General features: G+C 46.0%; 1 protein-coding gene across 4 annotated transcripts; it reads right to left on the bottom strand.

Moving 5' to 3' along the window:
* Nucleotides 1-2604: 2604 nt before the first annotated feature.
* SLC35B2 (solute carrier family 35 member B2) lies at nt 2605-18927 on the bottom strand. Of its 4 annotated transcripts, none has more exons than XM_083434638.1 (4): nt 17848-18927; nt 8329-8522; nt 6472-6632; nt 2605-4986 (listed from the first exon to the last, which is right to left on the bottom strand). In XM_083434638.1, exons 1-4 carry the CDS (start codon nt 18378-18380, stop codon nt 4051-4053), a joined length of 1824 nt encoding a protein of 607 aa, XP_083290764.1. In that variant the 5' UTR covers nt 18381-18927; the 3' UTR covers nt 2605-4050. The 4 variants fall into 4 exon arrangements, with proteins under 4 accessions (XP_083290764.1, XP_083290766.1, XP_083290765.1 ...); XM_083434640.1 differs by lacking the exon at nt 17848-18927 and adding an exon at nt 16074-16690; XM_083434639.1 differs by lacking the exon at nt 17848-18927 and adding an exon at nt 10043-11671.
* Nucleotides 18928-19149: the final 222 nt, after the last annotated feature.

Raw genomic sequence — 19149 nt, 5'->3', positions numbered from 1 at the left:
TTGGGCTTGTGGGCAAGGCGTACCCTGCAGCCATGCATAGTTGCATATGCATATAATAAAATCCTGCTGTCAAGCCTGCTTCCAGCAGGGGGTGCTGATGGTTCAGTCTCATGGAGGGAGAGTCCAGAGCATCCCCTTCACTGGCTTTGCTCCAGGCCCTTTGGATGCTTTTTCCTAGCCAGAATATGTTCCTGAACTGTGACTCTTGCTTGCCTGGATGTACATGGGGGTTGTAGAAACATCTCGCAAATTCCTGTACTGCAAGGGGTTGGACTAGATGATCCTCAGGGTCCCTTCCAACTCTTATGATTCTACAAAATATACTTTGGCATAGCTGGAATAGAGCCAAGGGTACAAAACTTAAATTGCTTTGCCCACTTTTGCCTCCAGCCCTGCCCACCACTGGCAGACAGTCTCTGGAAGGTTGCCCATGGCCCTCTGTCCCAGTCCTGCTATAAAGGATAGACTACACAAGGCATCATCTCCTACAAGAGCAGGGATGTAGCAGCCATCTATATAAAGCTGTTATTCTAACATGTACAGTTCCTTGTAGGCTAGAGAAGATTGCTGAACCCATCTTCCTCCCCTGGCCAAACCCAGTACAGTGATACCTCGGGTTACAGATTCCACTAACCCAGAAATAGTACCTCTGGTTAAGAACGTTGTTTCAGGATGAGAACAGAAATCACGCGGCAGCAGCGGGAGGCCCCATTAGCTAAAGTGGTACCTCAGGTTAAGAACAGTTTCATGTTAAGAACTGACCTCCAGAACGAATTAAGTTCTTAACCCGAGGTACCACTGTACAATGATCAACTGATCCATGGGCAGAGTGCCTTCAAAGAGCTCTTCAAAACCAGCTTGCCTTCATTGTAACATCATGCAACACCCACCTAACTGCCCATGGGATAGTGTGTTCCCCACCCCTGCTAATAAACGCTTACAATAGAGCAAGCTTCATTGAACAAAGGGACATGTAAGTAAACATGCATAGGATTACTCAGATTTGAATTCCTGACAGCTAATTAAGGAAGTACCTTGTGCTTCTTGCTGTCAAGATTTTATGCTTTATTACAGGCACCTGCCTGTAAGTGATGTCCAGGACAAACTACAATTTGGAAAGTTACACTGAACCCTGTGATCGGAATCCAACAAGTTTAGGCAGTTCAGATAGGACTTAAATGGGTCGAATTGTGTATACCTTCCCTTTCTACAATTAACAATACAGATCTCTTTTCAGTCTCCATTTATGCAAGTTTATAAACAGTGGATTTCACAGGTTGATCAGCCAAGGGTGGTGATATTTTTAGACTGCAACAACATTGGCAGAACAAGGCTAAGACACCATACACTGAATTTCCTACCCATTGGAATTTTCTCTTAATGTGGAGCATGGCTGTCAAGTGTAACCTTTGACCTGGAACGTCTTCTGTGTCCTAAGCAGCCTTTTAATGCTTTAATCCTCTGCAGTCCACTGCCATAGCGGCAGAGATTTTTAAGTCTTTTGGGGGAGTTAAGTTTTGCTTTGAAGTCAAGTTAAGAATCTAGGCCTCATGGTGCACAAGAGCTACTAAAGCTGAACTTCTGTGTGAAGTTACTACTTCTGTCCACATCCCTTCTTGCCCATCATTACTTCCTCATACCATGCCACTCCTTGAAATAAAATCGGAAAGCCTGGAACATTTTGAATTGTAAATTTACACAACATACTTTGTAGCCAAAGATGAGGATTTTGGTGTCTCATTGGTACCTCTGGCCTTCAATTTACTTATTATGTGCTCATTTGAGGAAATTAACAAATGGGGCTTTTTCAGTCACAAGACATCTCTTCCCCCTTACTTGTATTTATATCAATTTTTTCACATACTTGTCTACCTGTTACCAGAGACTCAATCTGGCCGGTCCATTAAAGCAAATGCAGCACTGCTCCACAATAACTTGTCAGCCCTCACCTAGTATCCACATGCCTGCCTTCTGTCTTATAACCAGTCAGGCTCTGACTCTGCCTGTCATTGGTTCTGGCTGCACCTACTGTTGATCTCTTAGCCTTGAGCCCCAACGGACAACAGTCATCACTGCAGAGATTGAATGGCACTTCAGCTACCTCGTTTTGGCTCTATTTAAAATAACATGGTTTTTTTCCTGCTAGAAACCTCTATCCTCATGCAAAGAGTACTAAAACTAAGCTGACACAGGAATCAACTTTTGGCAGTATTTCTACTTGCGAGAGAAGACTTTTGTGGCAGCAGAGATAGAGAAGGAAAGATAACTAGCTTTGCACAAATAATTGATCTCAAGCCTCCAAAATTGTTCCCCATCTACAAGGTAAAGTATCCAGTTCACCTGGCTCAAAAGGCAAGAGATACAGCAACGTCTTTCTGCTTAATGTAATGGAACTCCCATTTTTGCCACTTAGGTCCATATTTGGCACATCAGATGTAAAGCGACCCACTTGCTAATGTGATTAAACCATACTGGATGAGATTTGAGATGTTTGTTTTCACCCCAACAGCACCTGGAGGGGGGGTGGCCCACAAGGGAGCAGCAACTCCTTTAGATTATCCCTCCTGGACATACTTTAAAGGCTATAAAACATGCCCTGGCCACTTATTTGCAGCATAGTTTAAATTTAATAAAATAAAACAGTTGTGTGTCGAGTACCAAAAATGTTTCCCCTGCCCAATGTCAGCTTGGCAACAAAAGGGTTAATGGGTAAAACTCGAGGCTTTTAGGGCAGAGCCAACAACTCCAGTCCCGCACCCAGTTTTGAGAGCATGTGGAGAAAAGGGTAAAAAGATCCAGCCTCTGGGCACCAAACTATCCTGCACCGTACATCTCAGAATTGTTATCTCCTGGCTCAAAAATGAAAATGGCACAGCGAGCTAGACAATACAGTGCAGTTCAGTGCCCCCCCCCACATCTTGCAGCTTCCAGAACGGCCTACGTGCCACGTAATAAAATGGGAACATGGCACAAAAGACTGCAAGGCCCAAGAGGGTCAGAGCCCAGAGCTCAGCCCTGCTGGAAGCAGCACACGAGCCCAGACTCAGGCTGCTTCCGTATGGCTGGCTCTCAGCTTGAACCATGTCTTTCCCACCAACCTTTGCAAAAATCACTGGGGAGTGGGGGGTGGGGTGGAGAAAAGGACTGGGGTGCACATTCTTTTACTATGAGGATACCCTCTCCCTCACCACCTTGCCTAGAGCAGCAAAGAAACTTGGTTCCAAAGAGAGGTGTTTCAAAAAGGCAATATTTGTGCTTTTCTAAGTTTGCAGCAACAGTACACCCAAAGAAAGCACCCCAAGAGTGGCCTCGAGGGGTTCTGGGACTGTAGTTCATGGCAGTGAGAGGAGAGGATGGTCAAAGAAAAACTAAGCAAAAAGCAAAAACCCAAACGACGCTGGCAAAGGGGGCACCGTCTGAAAGGTCCGACAGTGGGGCAGAAAGCAAAAGGGCTGTGATTTAAGAGAGGCCGTTGCCCAGCAGGGTAAGTTCAAAACCTCCACAGTCGGGACTGGTTTTCTGTCGAAGCTGCCAGCTTTCCATTCCAACCATGAAGTTTTGAGGGTGTGGTTCTCTTTTCTTTCTTTTTAATGGAAACTGTAAAAGTCTTGGCCTTGCTTTTCCCTTATACGCAGCTCCAGGGGTGGTGAGCAGAAGGCAAACCGTAGCAAAACAAAAACAAAAACAAGCTCCAATTTGACTTGATCATAAATTAGCCTTCTCTCCCCCACAAGCTGTCAGTCAGGACAGGCATTAGGGACACCTGTACTTGGAAAGGAGTCTCAAGAGCCCCTTGCAAGTCTCCTTCAGCAGAAAGCCTCAGCAGACTTAAAATACTCAGACATTAGGACAGGAGGAAGCCGCCCCTCGCTTCCTCCAAGCCAATCCCAGCAGTGTTTTAAGAATCAGCTGGGGTGGGAGGTGTAGAGGATGGGAATTGACGTTTCCCAAATTGACCAGCTCTTTGCTGGGTTTGTGAGACAAGAGAGAGATTCAGCAGGTGCTTGGGGGCGGGGAGGAGCTCAGGGTGTGTCGCTTGCCCGGCGGCCCCTAAACCTTCTGCACGGTGCCCTCGACGGGCACTTTCTTTGCCCGCTTCTTCATGCGGCTGCGGGCATAGACGCGGAGAAAGAGCGCCGTGAAGACCACCGCCACTCCCAGCCCGCCCACCACGGTGACCGCGTGGCCGTAGATGAGACACGACAGGAGGATGGCAAAGGCTTGCCGCAAAGTCATGATGATGGTGAAGACGGCAGCTCCAAACTGGTTGATGGTGTAGAAGATGAAGAGCTGCCCGAAGGCCGAGCAGACCGACAGCAGCACGGCGTGGGCGGCAAACTCCGAGTGGCGGGCCATGAAGCGCACCGACTCCAGCAGGGCGCCCTGCTCCAGCAGCGAGCCCACCGTGAAGAGGCACGAGAAGACGTTGACGCCAAACATCATCTGCACCGAGGACATCTTGTAGGTGAAGAGGGCGTCCTGCCAGTTGGACGTGAAGCTGTCAAAGACAATGTAGCCTGCCAGGAGGACCACGCCGGAGAAGGTGGTGACCGTGGAGAGGTGCTTGTCGTGGGAGCTGGAGAGCAGGAACATGCTGACTCCGACCGAGATGAGGGCTGCTGTCAGGTACTCCCAGTACTCGTAGCTCTTGCGGGACACCAGCTTGCCCATCAGCATGACCGGAATCACCTTGGAGGCTTTGGCCAGCACCTGGGTGGGGAAGCTGATGTACTTGAGGGCCTCATACTGGCACCAGCTGCTGAGGATGTTGGAGAGGGAGGCGAAGGAATACTTGTACATGGGAGCGCCGTGACGGGGCTGCTTGATCAGGGCGCAGTAGAGGCCGGCCACGGTGCACGCTAGGATCCGGTTCATGAAGACCAGGAACTGAGAATCCTTGAACTTCTCGCCAGGGTCGGACTCGGTTGCGCCGTACGTCCGGGTCATCACCCTCTCCTGGAGGACGCCCCATGTCAGGTAGGAGATCTGCAAAGGAAGAGGAAGAGAGGGGGGAATGGAGGGCAACTGCCGCAACAAACAGTAAGAGAATCGGGCAAGCAGGAAGCATGATGCTCTTTGGATGCCACTGACCCAAGGAGCTCATAAAGACGCCCACTTTTCCTATACTGTCAACCTACGCAACAGGAAGCTGAGGGCCGGATCTGACTGAGATTCTCTTTCCACTCCCAAGCAGGATCTAACCAGATTGGTATTGCACTTCATCCCTCAGAGACTATTTTCTATGCCGGGCTATGTTAAGACACCACCTACAAAAATTACAGCAATAAAATGCTAGCTGAGCCACAAGATGCAATGTTTGCCTTGGCATTTCCTATCAGCACAAACAATCTGAACACCATCTGGTTTATGTTTTATGAAATGACCATGATGCTATACAGGATTAAATATTTCAGGCACTGGAAAAAGTACATAGCTGGACAGCAGCTGCCACAGAGCACCTGCTTCTGCAGACAGCAGCTTTTAGTGTACCATGCAGAATCAACCGTTTTCCTTCTGTGTTTTCTCAGTTCTTTGTAAATGCAGAAGCAGTAATCCCAACACCCTCACCTCAGTAATACGAAAAGTATCATTACTTATGTCCTGTAAATTTGGAATGATCTGAATCAAAGAGATTTCATGACTTGCCTATGGCCATTCAGCAGGCTTGGTACATAACTAAATCCGCATTAGTTCAGTGCATTAAGAAAATTTCCTTCTCTCTCTCTTTCTTTCAATGTCATTCAAGGACATGCAGCATTTCCTATGTATTTCTTTTATAGGTAGCTATGGGCATAACGCAAGGATGCCAAATAAAGTTCTGCACTTGCTAAACTATGTCACTCTGGGGACTGTAGCTCATCGTTATTTTGGACTTACAGTTGCTCAAAGAGCCGAATTAACTACAAAACGCCTCTTATCTTATTTTATTCTTATCTTATTCCGCAGAATGAGTGAGATAAGACAAACAAAATTCTAATCCACCTGATACTGACTGAGCAGAAGTTTTTATCTTTCTAAAATAACAGAAATCCCCTAACTGAACCCAGTGTTCTTACTCCAGTTCCTGGGTGATATTCTGACCTCATTATTGCATGAAGGGTGCAAACCATGCAATTCTGAAAGCATCATTTAGGTTTTATTTATTATTTTATTAAATTTATATCACACCCTTCCTCCCAAATGAACCCAGGTTCCAATTTAATAACAACCTGCATGCAAGTCTCATGAGAACTGAGACTGTAGCATTGCTTAATGGAAGTTCTAGGTCAGGAAGGCTGCATATGTCCCAGTGCTCATAAAGCCAGTGCAATGGGTGGGATATTTTAACCTTGCTTGGAAACTTTGCTCAGCTGTGAACTAACCTTTGAGCCAATCCTACTCTCGGTGTAATGCTACCTCTAAACGAGAAGCTCCCAGTCACCACCCCAGACAAGCCAAATCAAAGTGGAGTACTCGCTCTCAGTTCTTTACCTGTAGGCCAGTTGCACAAAACAGCAGCTTAAAGAACTGCCGGGCTGTGGAGGACTCGACAGTCTCATTCCGAGCTGCTAGCAAGGTATCGTCCTGGTGTACAGATTTGGCCTCGTTGCCAAAGACACATGATTTGATAACTGGAAAGCAAATACCACGGCCTAAGAGGGAAAGGAGCAAAAACACATTAGCCACAACACTGAATCACACCAGTTGGGGGTATGGGGGAGGGAGGAAGGGAAGCCACACACATTACAGCTGCCAATGTTGTCCCCACAATCACCACCACATAAGAACTAAGAAAAGCCCTACTGGATTAGGCCAAAGGCCTGCCATAGTCCCACATCTTGTTCTCACAGTGGCCGACCAAGTGCCTATGGAAAGAATGGCTGTGAGCAGAACTTGAGAGTAGCAGCATTCTTTTCACTTGCAATTCCCATAAACTGGTTCTTGGAGACATACTGCCTCCAACAGGGCCACCATATGTGGTTTCTTGATGGTACTTCCAAACAGATTTACTTGCCTCTTCTCTAGGCCAGTCCTACTCTACTCTGCTGCCCAGCTAAGAGAAAACAGACTTACTGAGCTGCAGAAAATCAGAGAGATAGTGATGCAGATCTTATACCCACATTGCCATGGCTATTCCTTGCAAATCTCCCAATTTCCTCAACAGGTAATGGCTACAGATTCTGTGCTTACTAGCATGATAACACTGATGGAGTGGATGCAGTGTTTGAAATTCGCCAGGCGTCAGGCACATTTTGCACCTGGCTATTGGCCACTTGCGACCAAGTGAAGATGCCCGGGCACCAGGATGGCACCTGACGTCTCCGCCATCTGGAGGTGCCTGCCTGGGGATCCTTGTATCGTGACTGTTTTCCCACACTAGCAACATACCCCGTAGAATTCTATCCATTATATTTTATCTGCACAACCAGAATGAATTTCAGGAATCAGAAAGTTGCATTGAAGTGTAAATGTAAATAAAAAGAAGGCACCTTTTATCATATGTGGTGGACTTGTAAAGTGGTAAAAGAATTCTAGGAGATTATATATAATGAACTGAAAAAATTCTTTAAAATAACTTTTTATTTAAAAAAAACCCTAAAGCTTTTCTTCTAAGAATTCTAGGCACCGAAATATCAATGGATCAAAAAAGACTATTAATATACGCGACTACTGTTGCTCGGATGTTACTAGCCCAGAGAAGAATGGCAGATTAAGTTGAAGGACTATGCCAAAATGGCAAAAATGACCGGAAGAATCAGGAAGACCAAAACTTTAATAAGGAAAGGGGAAAATATATAATTTACCTTAAAAATCATTATAAACAAAATTATTAGTAGAATTGGAATAATACTTGTAGTTTAATGTTGAATTATGGTTCAAATGGAGATTTAATAGATTTGGATTAGTAGAGAAGATGCAGGAGAAAAAAAGTTAACTAAGGATCCACAAAAGGGAAAAGGGAAGTCCAGGGGAATCTATGGAATTCTCTTTTTATTTGGATTGTTTGACAATTGTTTGTAAATTTCAAAATTTGAAAAACTAAATAAATTTATAAATAAATACACCTTTTGAGCCATCAGGCCCCAAAATGGCAATGAGGCATTCCGTTTTGGCGACTGCAACCCTGCTTTAAGGAGCCATTTGACACCTAGCTTATATATCTGAGTTTCTAACACTGGGTGAACATACTGATTGCGCACTTAGAAGCTGACGGTGATTGCACTCTGGGGCAGTTTCAAGTCCAGGACAGCACAGCTGAGGGGCTGCAGAAGATACGATGGGCTCAGAAAGAGCTATCTCAGCTGCAACATCAGGAAACCACTCTGTGTGCATATTCCTACCACTTACCTGTTTCAAGGTAATTTTTCCTCTTAAAGTATTGTATAAGCAAGAAGCCTGGCACCACAATACTTGCATAGCCTGCGGCATTGACCAAAAAGCGAAACAGCCAGAAGTCTCCCCAGGAGTCCTGGTGGACAGCAGGTACCTCTTCATTCGCAGTCACTATGGGGAGAGCAGCCAGCGCAAGAGCCAGGCAGAACCTGCCAAGAAAAAGAGCAGGCCGTAAGCCAAAGGGAATCCCTGGATCCGGCAAAAAGTTCATACAGGCAACTCTCTCATCACACATGGGAAGCATTCAAGATTCCCCCCCGTCACGTCCTTCCTCTAGCAACAGGCGAAACCAAGAACCCCAGAAACAAAGCAGCTACATCTGTCTTGTACAGGATTCTCACAGCAAATGCTGCAGACGTGCTTGAAGCTTCAAAGCTGAGCGAAGAAATTCTACACATGCAATCCCTATGCCTGTCTGAGGAACTATTGCCTCTCACTTAATCTGGCACGACACCAAGGCAGAGGCCTGTGAGAGCTCCCATTTGTCAGACCTTTGGTCTTTCCAAACACCCTTCCTTGGAGTCAGGGAGAGAGATAAAAGAAATGAAATAAAACAGTAAGGCTGGGATGCAATAGACACAGGCAAACAGAGAACACTCTAAACACCCTCCTTTTGGGATCTCAGACAAGCTGTGCACATTAACATGCACAAAGACAGATCTTGGAACAGGCGGATCCTGGTGTCCCCTGAGCAGCAAAGTCAGAGTGACCTTCCTACAAAGCAAATAAGTGTAGCGACTGAGGGCTCCGTTGGTACTTACCATCCAGACATTCTACGGGGCAGGAGTGTACTTGGAATATGGCAGCATATAACTCCCAGATACGTCACAGAACAAGCCTATTAAAAACTATATTCTTATGCAGCATGGGAAGCAGACAACTGGGCTGCTCACTCAAATCTATTACAGAGGAATCGCACGTATTTTCAGACTTCAGGGCGAGAGCCAATGAGCAGCTGTGTAGTTGCTCACCACATGCAGAAATTCACCACAGACACGTGAGAGAAGGAGCTAATGTCTCCCTGGAGTAGCCACAGTGCAGTTGCGCCACAAAGAGATAACACTCCAAAAGAGGAGGCAGATTAATGACTGTCAAGCGCCTTTTCATCCTGTTAGCGGCAAAGAAACCCACAGGGTCTCAACTGGCCTTTTAGCCAGCGACCCTGAATCTGTCAAACTCAAGCTATGCACATTTGGAGCGAGCATTGTTTTCCGAAACAAGATGGCGAGCTAGAGGTGGGCAGAGAAACTCGGCAGAATAGGTAGACAGATCAAGGGAGAATATCTGTTACAAACAAGAAGCTATGCAGAGAGAGCACCCTTTAACCATCAGAATGCACGAAGAAGACTATCGGTGGCTGCAAGCCATGCTGGCTATTGCTCTGCCTCCATGCAGGCAGGCAGTAATGTTCCTCAGAACTAGTTGCTGGAATCCTCCTCTGCTCGAATCCTGCTTGTTGGTTTCCCACAGGCATCTGGCTGACCATTGTGAGAACAGGAAACTGGACTAGATGGGCCACTGACCTGATCCAGCAGGCTCTTCTTCTGTTCTTATGCAGTCCCCCCCCCCCACTGCCACCGTGATTCCCGAGCCTAAAAGGCACCGCTGACACATTTCTACGTTGTCCCCCTGCAACTGCGAGAGACAGAAGCCCTGTTTGTTAATTAACCTCACATGGTTAGAATCGTGTGAGGGAGAGTGGGGCAAGCACAATAGCTCTGCTGAGTCACCACCCCCACAGCTGAACATTTCTCGGAGGGCAAATGTCTGCAGCGAGGAGCCGGAGCCACCGATGTAGACGTCAAACTTGCACAAAGGCAGCAGGTTCCCTGCTGCAGATGTCTGCGCTCCAACATGTGAAGGGTGACAGGGACCAGCACTGTGATGTGATGCAGCTAGCACATGCATCCCTATTCTTCCCTTCACCGTTCGAGGAGCATACTGCCCGAAGGCTAGTGCTTCCATCTCCAGCTGAAGGCAGAATAGTAAATTCTTCACATGTGCCACATTTTTCTGGACACCATGGAATCACAACTATCATAGATGCATGCTTATTCAGAAGCAAGTCTCAATATGTTGTGCAGAGCTTCCTTCCATAGGATTCCAGCCTAATGAAAAGTTGAGCCGTTACTCAAATATACTAAAGCTTCCAAGGCAGAATTAATACCCTCTTGCTGAAAACTTCAACCCTCTAACTCAAGTTTCTCAAACTGAGGTCCTCAGCTGTTGTTGGACTATAACCCCCATCATCTCTGACCACTGGTTCTGCTAGCTAGGGATGATGGGTATCGTAGTCCAACAACAGCTGAGGAGCCCACTTTGAATAATTCTGTTAACTGTTTCCCCATCCTCTCTCTTTCTACCCACCAACTGCCTTGGACAGGCATGTGCCAGCGCAAGATCTTTTGCAAGATATGAAACCACAGAAAACCGGTTTTGAGTAAGTTCAAAGAGGCTCTGAAACAGCCCTCTGAGGTCAGTTTCAAAGCATTGCCCTCTTACATCGTTTGTTCATGCTGTGGCAAGCACTACCCAAATTACAGAAATAATTGTTAGAAAAATTTCCACACCTCGTTGCATAAAACTGTAGTCCAGGCACCCAGGAATTTCAAATATCTTCCCCCCCCCCCCAAACCATGAATATTTTATACTCTGGTGGTTTCCAGATAAATGTAAAAAACTACAGCCATTTTTGGACAAGGACAGCCTGGCTATGATGATTCATTCATTGGTAACCACAAGACTCAATTATTGCAATGTCCCCTGTCTGAAGGCTCCAGGTGGCACAAAATGTTGCAGTTAGATGGTTGGTGGGGTCATATTACCACCAACACATCACCCCCGTGCTTAATGGTTGCACTAGCTGCCCACTAGGGCACATTCAGGGTTCCTGGACAACTTTTGTCCAGGTTAACTTAAGGACCATTTGACGCCAAACCCGGAGGTCTTCAGGGGAGTCTCTGTCAGTGATCCCTCATGGCTCAGACACATCACCAGAGCCACGCATTCTGTGGATTCCCCTCCCACCCAGCTGAACTCAGACAATACACTTCTTTATTGAACTTCACACACCTGATCACTGAAGAAGAAGAAAATCAGCAGGCCTTTTAAATAATTTTATGGAGAATTTATGACACAGTACTAGCTTTTGAAAATACTATTTCCTTGTGTGGTCAGGACTCTCAGGCCCTAGACTTTTCAGCAAGGAGGCAAGAGATTGCTTATGTTTGATTTGCCTATTTCACTCCCAAGTAAGTCATAATCCCTAAATATATCACTGGTCCTGGTATCCCCAACTGCATGGGCACCTTCCTGTGTGATTAACCCTGTGTGGTTTAAATCGATTTCAGCCTGGCTTAATTCAACTGCTTTGGGCCAGAGCAGGAGTGCTGGTATTACTGGCTCCCAGAGAAAAAGGAATAAACCAGCCAAGCAACAGTTCTCTTTCCTGCTTTGGTTCACAGATCCCTGGCCCGTGAGCAGGGCCAGATTTAGGTTTGATGAGGCCCTAAGCTACTGAAGAGAGCGGGGCCCTTTATATGTCCAGCTGTCCTTTGTCAACAACAAATTGTCGCTGTTTTTTGTGTTGAATATATGCTATATGGTAATTTATGGGCTTAATAGGTATCCAAAGCCATCTGCTTTAGATACAAACAAATACATAACAAAATATGTATTTTATCAAAGTAATTGTTGATCTGAAATACAATTAAGAAGTATATTAATAGTAAAATACTTATTAAGCTCTAACTGTATGTAGGTTTCATTTTATTTGTTTTTTATCTTATATTTTGGAAATGTACATCCAGGGTTTTTTCCCTTTACATTTTCTTGGGGCCCCCAAGAGAGTGGAGCCCCAAGCTATAGCTTGTTTAGCTTATATGTAAATCTGGCACTGCCTGTGAGCCACTTTCACCCTGTGTTTCTCCCTCCCAGCTTCAGACAAGGCAGCTAGTGTTACAGGTGAGCTCTCACTTCTGCCAGGCAAGCAAAACCAGCACCAGTGCTAGGAATGAAAGAAGCTTTCATAGCTTCAAACCCACAAAGAAACCAGGAAGTCGGAGCTCATATATACCTCTACTGTTCCTTTTCACATTGGACAGACGTGCTTTTGACACGCACCCCACCCCCACGGATAGGCGGCTCTCCACTAGGGCAAGAGCGGTCTGAGACAAAGCCCCCTTTGGCAGACCTTTCCATTTCAGTTCCTCCGGCAAGATGGTTCTGAAGCAGGAGTACAAATCCCCATAGAACGCCGTTCTCAATGCTAGTGACAAAAAAGCCACAAGAAAGTGAAGCACAAAAAGATCATGGAAGCAAATGCCCTTCACCCTTCAATTGCATTTCTCCTGCAGCTACAGTTCTGTGGGCCTTAAGAGATTCCTCCCTTCTTTGGATCCACAGTCAGAATTACTTGGCAAGTATTTGCATCTATTAGGCTTCTATGACATACTGTCTCACAATTAGGGTGGCTAGGGGGTGGCAAAGGGGCACATTTACGGCCAACCTATTTAGAGGAAAGGCCATAGCTCAGAGCACCTGCTGCTCTGCATCTCCAGGTAGGACAGGAGAAGCGTGCCATCTGAAACTCTGGAGAGCCACTGCCAGTCAGTGTAGACAATACTGAGCTAGATAGGAAAATGATCCGACTTGGTATAGGGCAGCTTCCAATGTTATTTTGTTTCACACGTATACTGTATTGGCTCGAATATAAGCCACACTTTTTTTTCCAAATTCTGACTGTGAAAAGTTAAAGTGCATCCTATGTTCGGAACCAAGTGCTGTGTGCCCGGCTCCCAGCACTACCGCCCTGAATGGGGGGCAGGGGGGCGGCGGTGGTGGCTTGAGGAGGAAGTGCTGGGAGGCAGGCGGGCATGCTCAGAACCGAGCCCCTGTCCCCTGTTCAGGGCAATAGTGCCAGGAGGCGGGCTGCACCCGCAAATAAGCCTTGAATTTTAAAGGTGCGGCTTATATTCAGACCAATACAGTAAATAAAGTGCATGGATTGAAATTTGTTTTAGTGAGTGCAAGCGTGGAACCAGGGGAATATTGCACATATTGCATTACCCTATTAATCAGCTTTCAAATCAAGCTTGAGGAGGCAGGCATTCACCTCCCTTAACATAACTGCCAGTGCTTGCCTTGGACCCAGGAGCTCCTGATTCCAGGGTGAGGGACATTCACTGTGCATGGTTGTTTTTTTCTCCTGCAGAGGAAACTTTAGGGACCAACTCCCACCCACAGCTTATGTCTCACTTGAGGACTCCCAGTTCTAAGTATTTGGTCTCTGCAGGTGGTATAGTGACGTGAATGCAGACAACACAAAAATATAGGGCAGCATCCCATTCTTGCTCTCACTTCTGCGTTCAAGGGCCAGAAGTAAAGCATCCAGGAGCCTGGTGGTACATGGTGCTGAATCACATTTCTGACACTTATCAGTCAATCCTAGTTACCAGGAGGCAATCACTACTTGACACTCCTGACCTAACAGTTAGAAAATTACAAGTTGGTATTTGTTAGCTCTCTTAACCAGCAAATAATAAAAACAATTTGAAAACCAAAGGAAAGCTAAAGGCAAATCTCAGCCACAGCGACAAGAAAATGTTATGAAAAATAAAGCTCTTCCTATGACTGGCATCTCTAGCCTAAGGGCTTCCCAGAACACAGAAGCAAGAATAGCAGAGGCTGCTGACCAGCTAGTCTTCGGAGTTCACTAGGAGAACAAACAAGTCACATTTGCCTGTCAAGCAATCACTAAAATTGCAGAGCAGCACACTTCTGGGCAGTGTCACCACAAGACACTGAAGCTCGCTTATGAACCATGAACTGGACTTTAACCACATATAAATGCCCCCAAATAGTTTATTATTCTTATTTCATATTATAATGTAAAATGCCCCCAAATAGTAACTGATTTAGATAATAGACACATTTCATTGTTTAAACATATTCTAAATATTTCTACTGGATCCCAAGAAATCCAGAGCTCAGAAAGCACTATTTGCAAGCCTCAGAGAAACTCACAGGGCTACTTGCTATGTAGAGCAGTCAGGGTAAGGATCCTGGTGTAAAAAGATCCACAGGGATTGTTTGGGAAGTTGTCAGCTTAGAACTCTGGGAGCTGAAGGAATGTCATAATTATAGTGAAGGCTGAATTTCTAGGCTTGCCTACAACTAACTAAACTTCTTTAACATATCAAACTGTTAATGATTCACCCACTAAGATGAAATTTACAACAACAACAAAAGGCACCCTAGTTTCAGGGCATTTTAAAGTACTGGCCATGAAGTATTGTTGGACCAGTTAAGCAGAGTGGAAGAAATACAAATTGTTATTGCCCTTTGGTGGCTTTTTCTTTCAATATGACAATATCAGAGAATGGCGATGGGGAGATTTTCATTTGCTACTTGAAGTTTTTTTGTGGGAATCTATTTAATATTCAATGAAACATTGGGATTACCTGCAGATTTGGAGTGTGGTATCATCTCTAAATTGACAACACAGCACTGTCTTTCATTTCTATCTAATCTAATAGCAATGGTCTTAGTGTTTACACCCATGCTTAGAGGCTATTTTGGCATAGATTCACCCATTACAAGGTGAATCCAGACAAGGCAATTATAGCAAGTGGGGATGTGTTTTTGGATGGTGCCTCAATGTCCCTCAAAGAACAAATATTCTGCTTGGGAGTACTCCTGGACCTGGCTTTGCTGATAGATGCACATTTGTGGTCCAGCTCAAAAAGAGGACAGGACACCTGCAACATTACTAGTGTGTAGAAGTGGAAATGTCAGGTGTCAAGCTACTCCTTCTGAGATTCCCTACTCCACAACTATTAAAAGTACAAGAGCTGTGGTCTCTTTTGCACATGGCTGCTCTAAGCTTTGGCCAGATACTTTTTTCATTAATAACCAATATGTGAACTGCATCCCTTCCTGGAAAACAAGGCCCTAGCAACCATCATTCGTGTATTTTTTAAACTCTGAAGTTTGACTACTGCAAATAAACTACGAATGAGGCTGCCTTTTAAGACTGGAAATGTCAGCTTGTATAAAATGCAAAAGTCTGTGATCTAATTGGAGTCAAAGACTGAGAGCATATGCCAGCTGCGTTCTGCAATACTGATTATCAGGTTCTGGGCACAATTCAAACTGAATGTGATAACTGAACAGGTCCTATGTAGCTTGTGTCCTCCACAAGCCTTTTTTTTAAAAAAAAAATTAGGTGTAGCTCTGCTCCATATTCCATAAAACTGTGACTGGGGTTGTTGCTGTTTAGTCGTTTAGTCGTGTCCGACTCTTCGTGACCCCATGGACCAGAGCACAGAGAACTGTGACTGTGGTTAGGAGCAAGATTGTTCTTAGGAAGAACATCTGCTTGAAGTAATTTATCCTAAAAGACACCTGCCTAAGCCTGTGCAGCTCCACTTTTTTTTAAGGAAAAGAGGTACTATTTTTGTTTAGCTGAGCCTTGGCAGATTTTTTTTCCCAACTTCAGTTTTGAACGTTTTTAATTTTTTATTGTATATTTGTACAGCCAACCACCTGATAGCTCCATGTGTTTACAAACTGCAGCAAGAACCCCAGTCAGCAAATTAAGGAAACCGTTAATCTCAGTTTCCAATTCAAGATGCTGATACTGACCTTTAACATCAGTCAGCAACACTGTGCCCACGGGTGCCACGGGTGCCCGCCAATACCTGCTATGGTGCCTGTGAAGGGTCTCAGTATATAAATCCTCATAAATCCAGAATGCAGGAGAGACTGTTTGTTCTTTGTGCTCCATCCTTGTTTACACTGGCTCAGCTTCTTAGTCATTGAACTTGCTCTCTTAAACATGCTCATGTTTCACTAGATACTAGGAGTTGACCCTCCTATCCATTCTGAACAGGAGAGGTACAAAGAGTTTCATTTGTGAATAAGCATGGCAGTGGCTGAAGTAGGCTCCTTTTTCAATTGATGAGACAACTGATTCTGTGGTCTGTCAAATCGCTTTACGAACTGACTGGCCTTCATAAAGTGGCACTCTGTAGAGCAAGGATGGAGAGACTGTGGCCCCTAGGGAATCACTAGACTCCAGCTTCCAGGCAATGGTCATGGATGATGGGAGTTACAGCCCAGAACCACCTTGAAGGCCACAGGTTCCTCATCCCTGCAGTGGATAACTTCATAAGATGTATTATAAGTACTAATGAAATTGTCACCTTTGAGCTTTGAATTTTTTAGTTATTTCAGATGCACTTACCATTTGCACACTCAAGTCAATACAAATGGAGCAAAATACTTCCCTTACACTTTAAATCTGGATTCTTAACTATACTACTGTTCCCACATAAATGATCACATCCTGTCATAATCCTCAAACAGCTCCCACCATAAATTCCTTACACAAAACTGCCACTGCGGATAGAATTCCCATTCTACCTAAGTGTGAATGAAGAAAGCGAAGTGAGGACAAGCATCCTTACCATTTACTGTGATTATAGCAAGGTAAAAAAAAAAAAAAAGCATTAAAGAATTATTGACTTGCATTAAAATTGGATACACGCCATTAAAACATAGAGCCCGTGAGTTACTTCAGATTAATCCATTCAGGTTTTAGCTATGAAATCGCCTGCACAATGATTTTCACTTACTGCATCCTAACCCCGGCTGGTATGAAGCATCAAATTTCCTGGTAAGCAGGGTTGGACTGGAGCCTTAGTTTTAAAAGACACCCAGTTAAATAGGTATAGAATTGAAGCCCAATGCCTCTATGTAATCTACTAGGCTACTAAGGCAACCTTGATACCAATTCGATGTCAACATGAAACCAACTACCTTGCATAAATGATGATTTCAAAGTCAAGTTGCTCAGCGGGTGGAGCTAGCACTGGCCTACCTCGCAGGGTTGACCTGAGGCCGGTCCAGGAAAAAGGATACTTTGCTACTGAGAAGTAAAAAAACCCCACTGATATAAATGGGACTAACTCCCCTAGTAAAAGGGATAAAGACTTCCACCTGGAAACATACCATGCATTTATAACCTCCCACAGCTGCTTCAAACCCAGGATCAGATCGTACTGTATATCGAGTCTCGCTGGATACCCCCCTCCCCCCAGATTTCATTTCTATCCGACTCCTCGGACGAGGCAAGCGAGACAAATCCGCCTTCCCGAGAGCTTGGAAAGGGAAACCGAGCTCTTCCCGAGAGCCAGCCCCATCTTTGATTCCCGTTTCCTCCAGAGGCACCCAAGCCCAACGAGGGGCTCTTCTGCCCGCTCCTCCATGCATCTCTCCCGCCTGACCCACAGCATCCTCCCCGCCCCAGCCCGGAGCCCCCGAAGATGCCGGTAGGCGCCTCCCGCCTCCCCCCCCCCCCCCGCTGGTCGCGGGCCCGCCAGCGCGGGAGGGGACGGCCGCCTCATCCCCGGCGCAGAGAAGCGTCCCCCGTCCCGGAAGCCTCTTCCGCCCCGCGCCCCGGAGTTAGCCCACCTGCGGCCCATGATGCCGGCCGGGCCGGTGCGCTCCGCTCCCCCGCCACTTCGCTGCTCCGAGCCCGGCCGCGCCTCCCTCCCGGCGCCACAGGGCCAGGAACCGGCCGCTCGCCCCAGCCGAGCAGGGACTCCGGGGCTCCCACAGCGCCGCCTGCCGGTCTGGAGGCCCCGTCTCCGCGCGGCAATGGATTCCCTTCCGAAGAAGCGGAGAAGCCTATAAGTTGCCGCCCATGTTTGACTAAGGGGAGGAAGCCGGCGACAGGCGAAGAGGACTCTTAAATCCGTTTGAGAGCTAGGCCGCCGGGCAGCGTTTCTTGGAAGATTGATCGTGAAGTTCGCAAAAAGGTGCAAAGGGCTTCCCCTCCACCCTGAGGAGCCACGTGAGGTGAAAGGAAGAACTTCAATTTCAGGAATTATTCTCTTTTCACTAGCAAATGTACCCTCCTGCGTAGAGCTGTGGACTCCTTTCGTACAGGACAGTGCCCTGTGGGAAAGCAAGTGAACGTGGAAGCCACCCATAAAAAGCCTCATTCACTACGGTTTCAGTCACACGTCTCCAAGCCACAGGATTTGCTCTCTGTATATGGCCGGAAGCACTGCTCTTCAGGCAGTCTGCGTGCTGCATCTCTGGATTAAGAGTCAATGAAGCATGGCATTCTTCCACTCTTAATTCCCGATTTTTTTAAAAGGACACTTCTATGTTTTTCAAATAGTTACTTTTTTCCTCAGGTTTTTCAACCAGAGAAAACTCAGATGCCTTCATACTCTCAGCTGCTACATTTGCCAGTATCAGGGTCCAACAACAAAACTTGGGGTTACAGTTGTGGGTAACCTTCTGAGACTGCGTCATTCCTGTAGATTTGCTATGCTGCCTGAGGCTAGTTGGAGAGTTGAACTACTAGAGAACAAGTTACCCAACTGGCACAAACCCAAAAGTGAAGGAAACAATTTGCTGCTCTTGAGTTCACCTGTCACCTTCCCTGCCAGCTGTGTGGAAAAACAGATACAGTACATATTTGAACCTGGTGATGGCGCTCCCTTGCCCCATATACCCATTCTAGGTAACAAAACTGCCTGCCTTAGGGTGAACTAAGAGTTTCCAAATACCAAAAGTATTTAAAATATCTTGAGGGAAGCTTTTTGCAGTAGCACATTGCACACATACCCTGGCTTACATCAAACTAGGATACCTGTTAGCTCAGCTGCTTAGAGCGTGATGCTGATAATACCAAGGTCATGGGTTGATCCCTGTATGAGTGCATATTCCTGCATTGCAAGGGGTTGGACTAGGTGATCCATG

Source organism: Podarcis tiliguerta (genome assembly GCF_965153285.1).
Source record: "Podarcis tiliguerta genome assembly, chromosome: 3".
Classification (NCBI taxonomy): Eukaryota; Metazoa; Chordata; class Lepidosauria; order Squamata; family Lacertidae; genus Podarcis; species Podarcis tiliguerta.
This window is presented reverse-complemented; position numbering and strand designations above follow the sequence as displayed.

Coding starts and splice junctions, on each gene's coding strand:
- SLC35B2 (XM_083434638.1), bottom strand. CDS start 18,380: ATGAGGCTTTTTATGGGTGGCTTCCACGTTCACTTGCTTTCCCACAGG. Junction 6,633..8,328: donor GAAAAATTACCTTGAAACAG/GTAAGTGGTAGG, acceptor TTTCCCTCTTAG/GCCGTGGTATTTGCTTTCCA. Junction 4,987..6,471: donor TTTGTGCAACTGGCCTACAG/GTAAAGAACTGA, acceptor CTTCCTTTGCAG/ATCTCCTACCTGACATGGGG.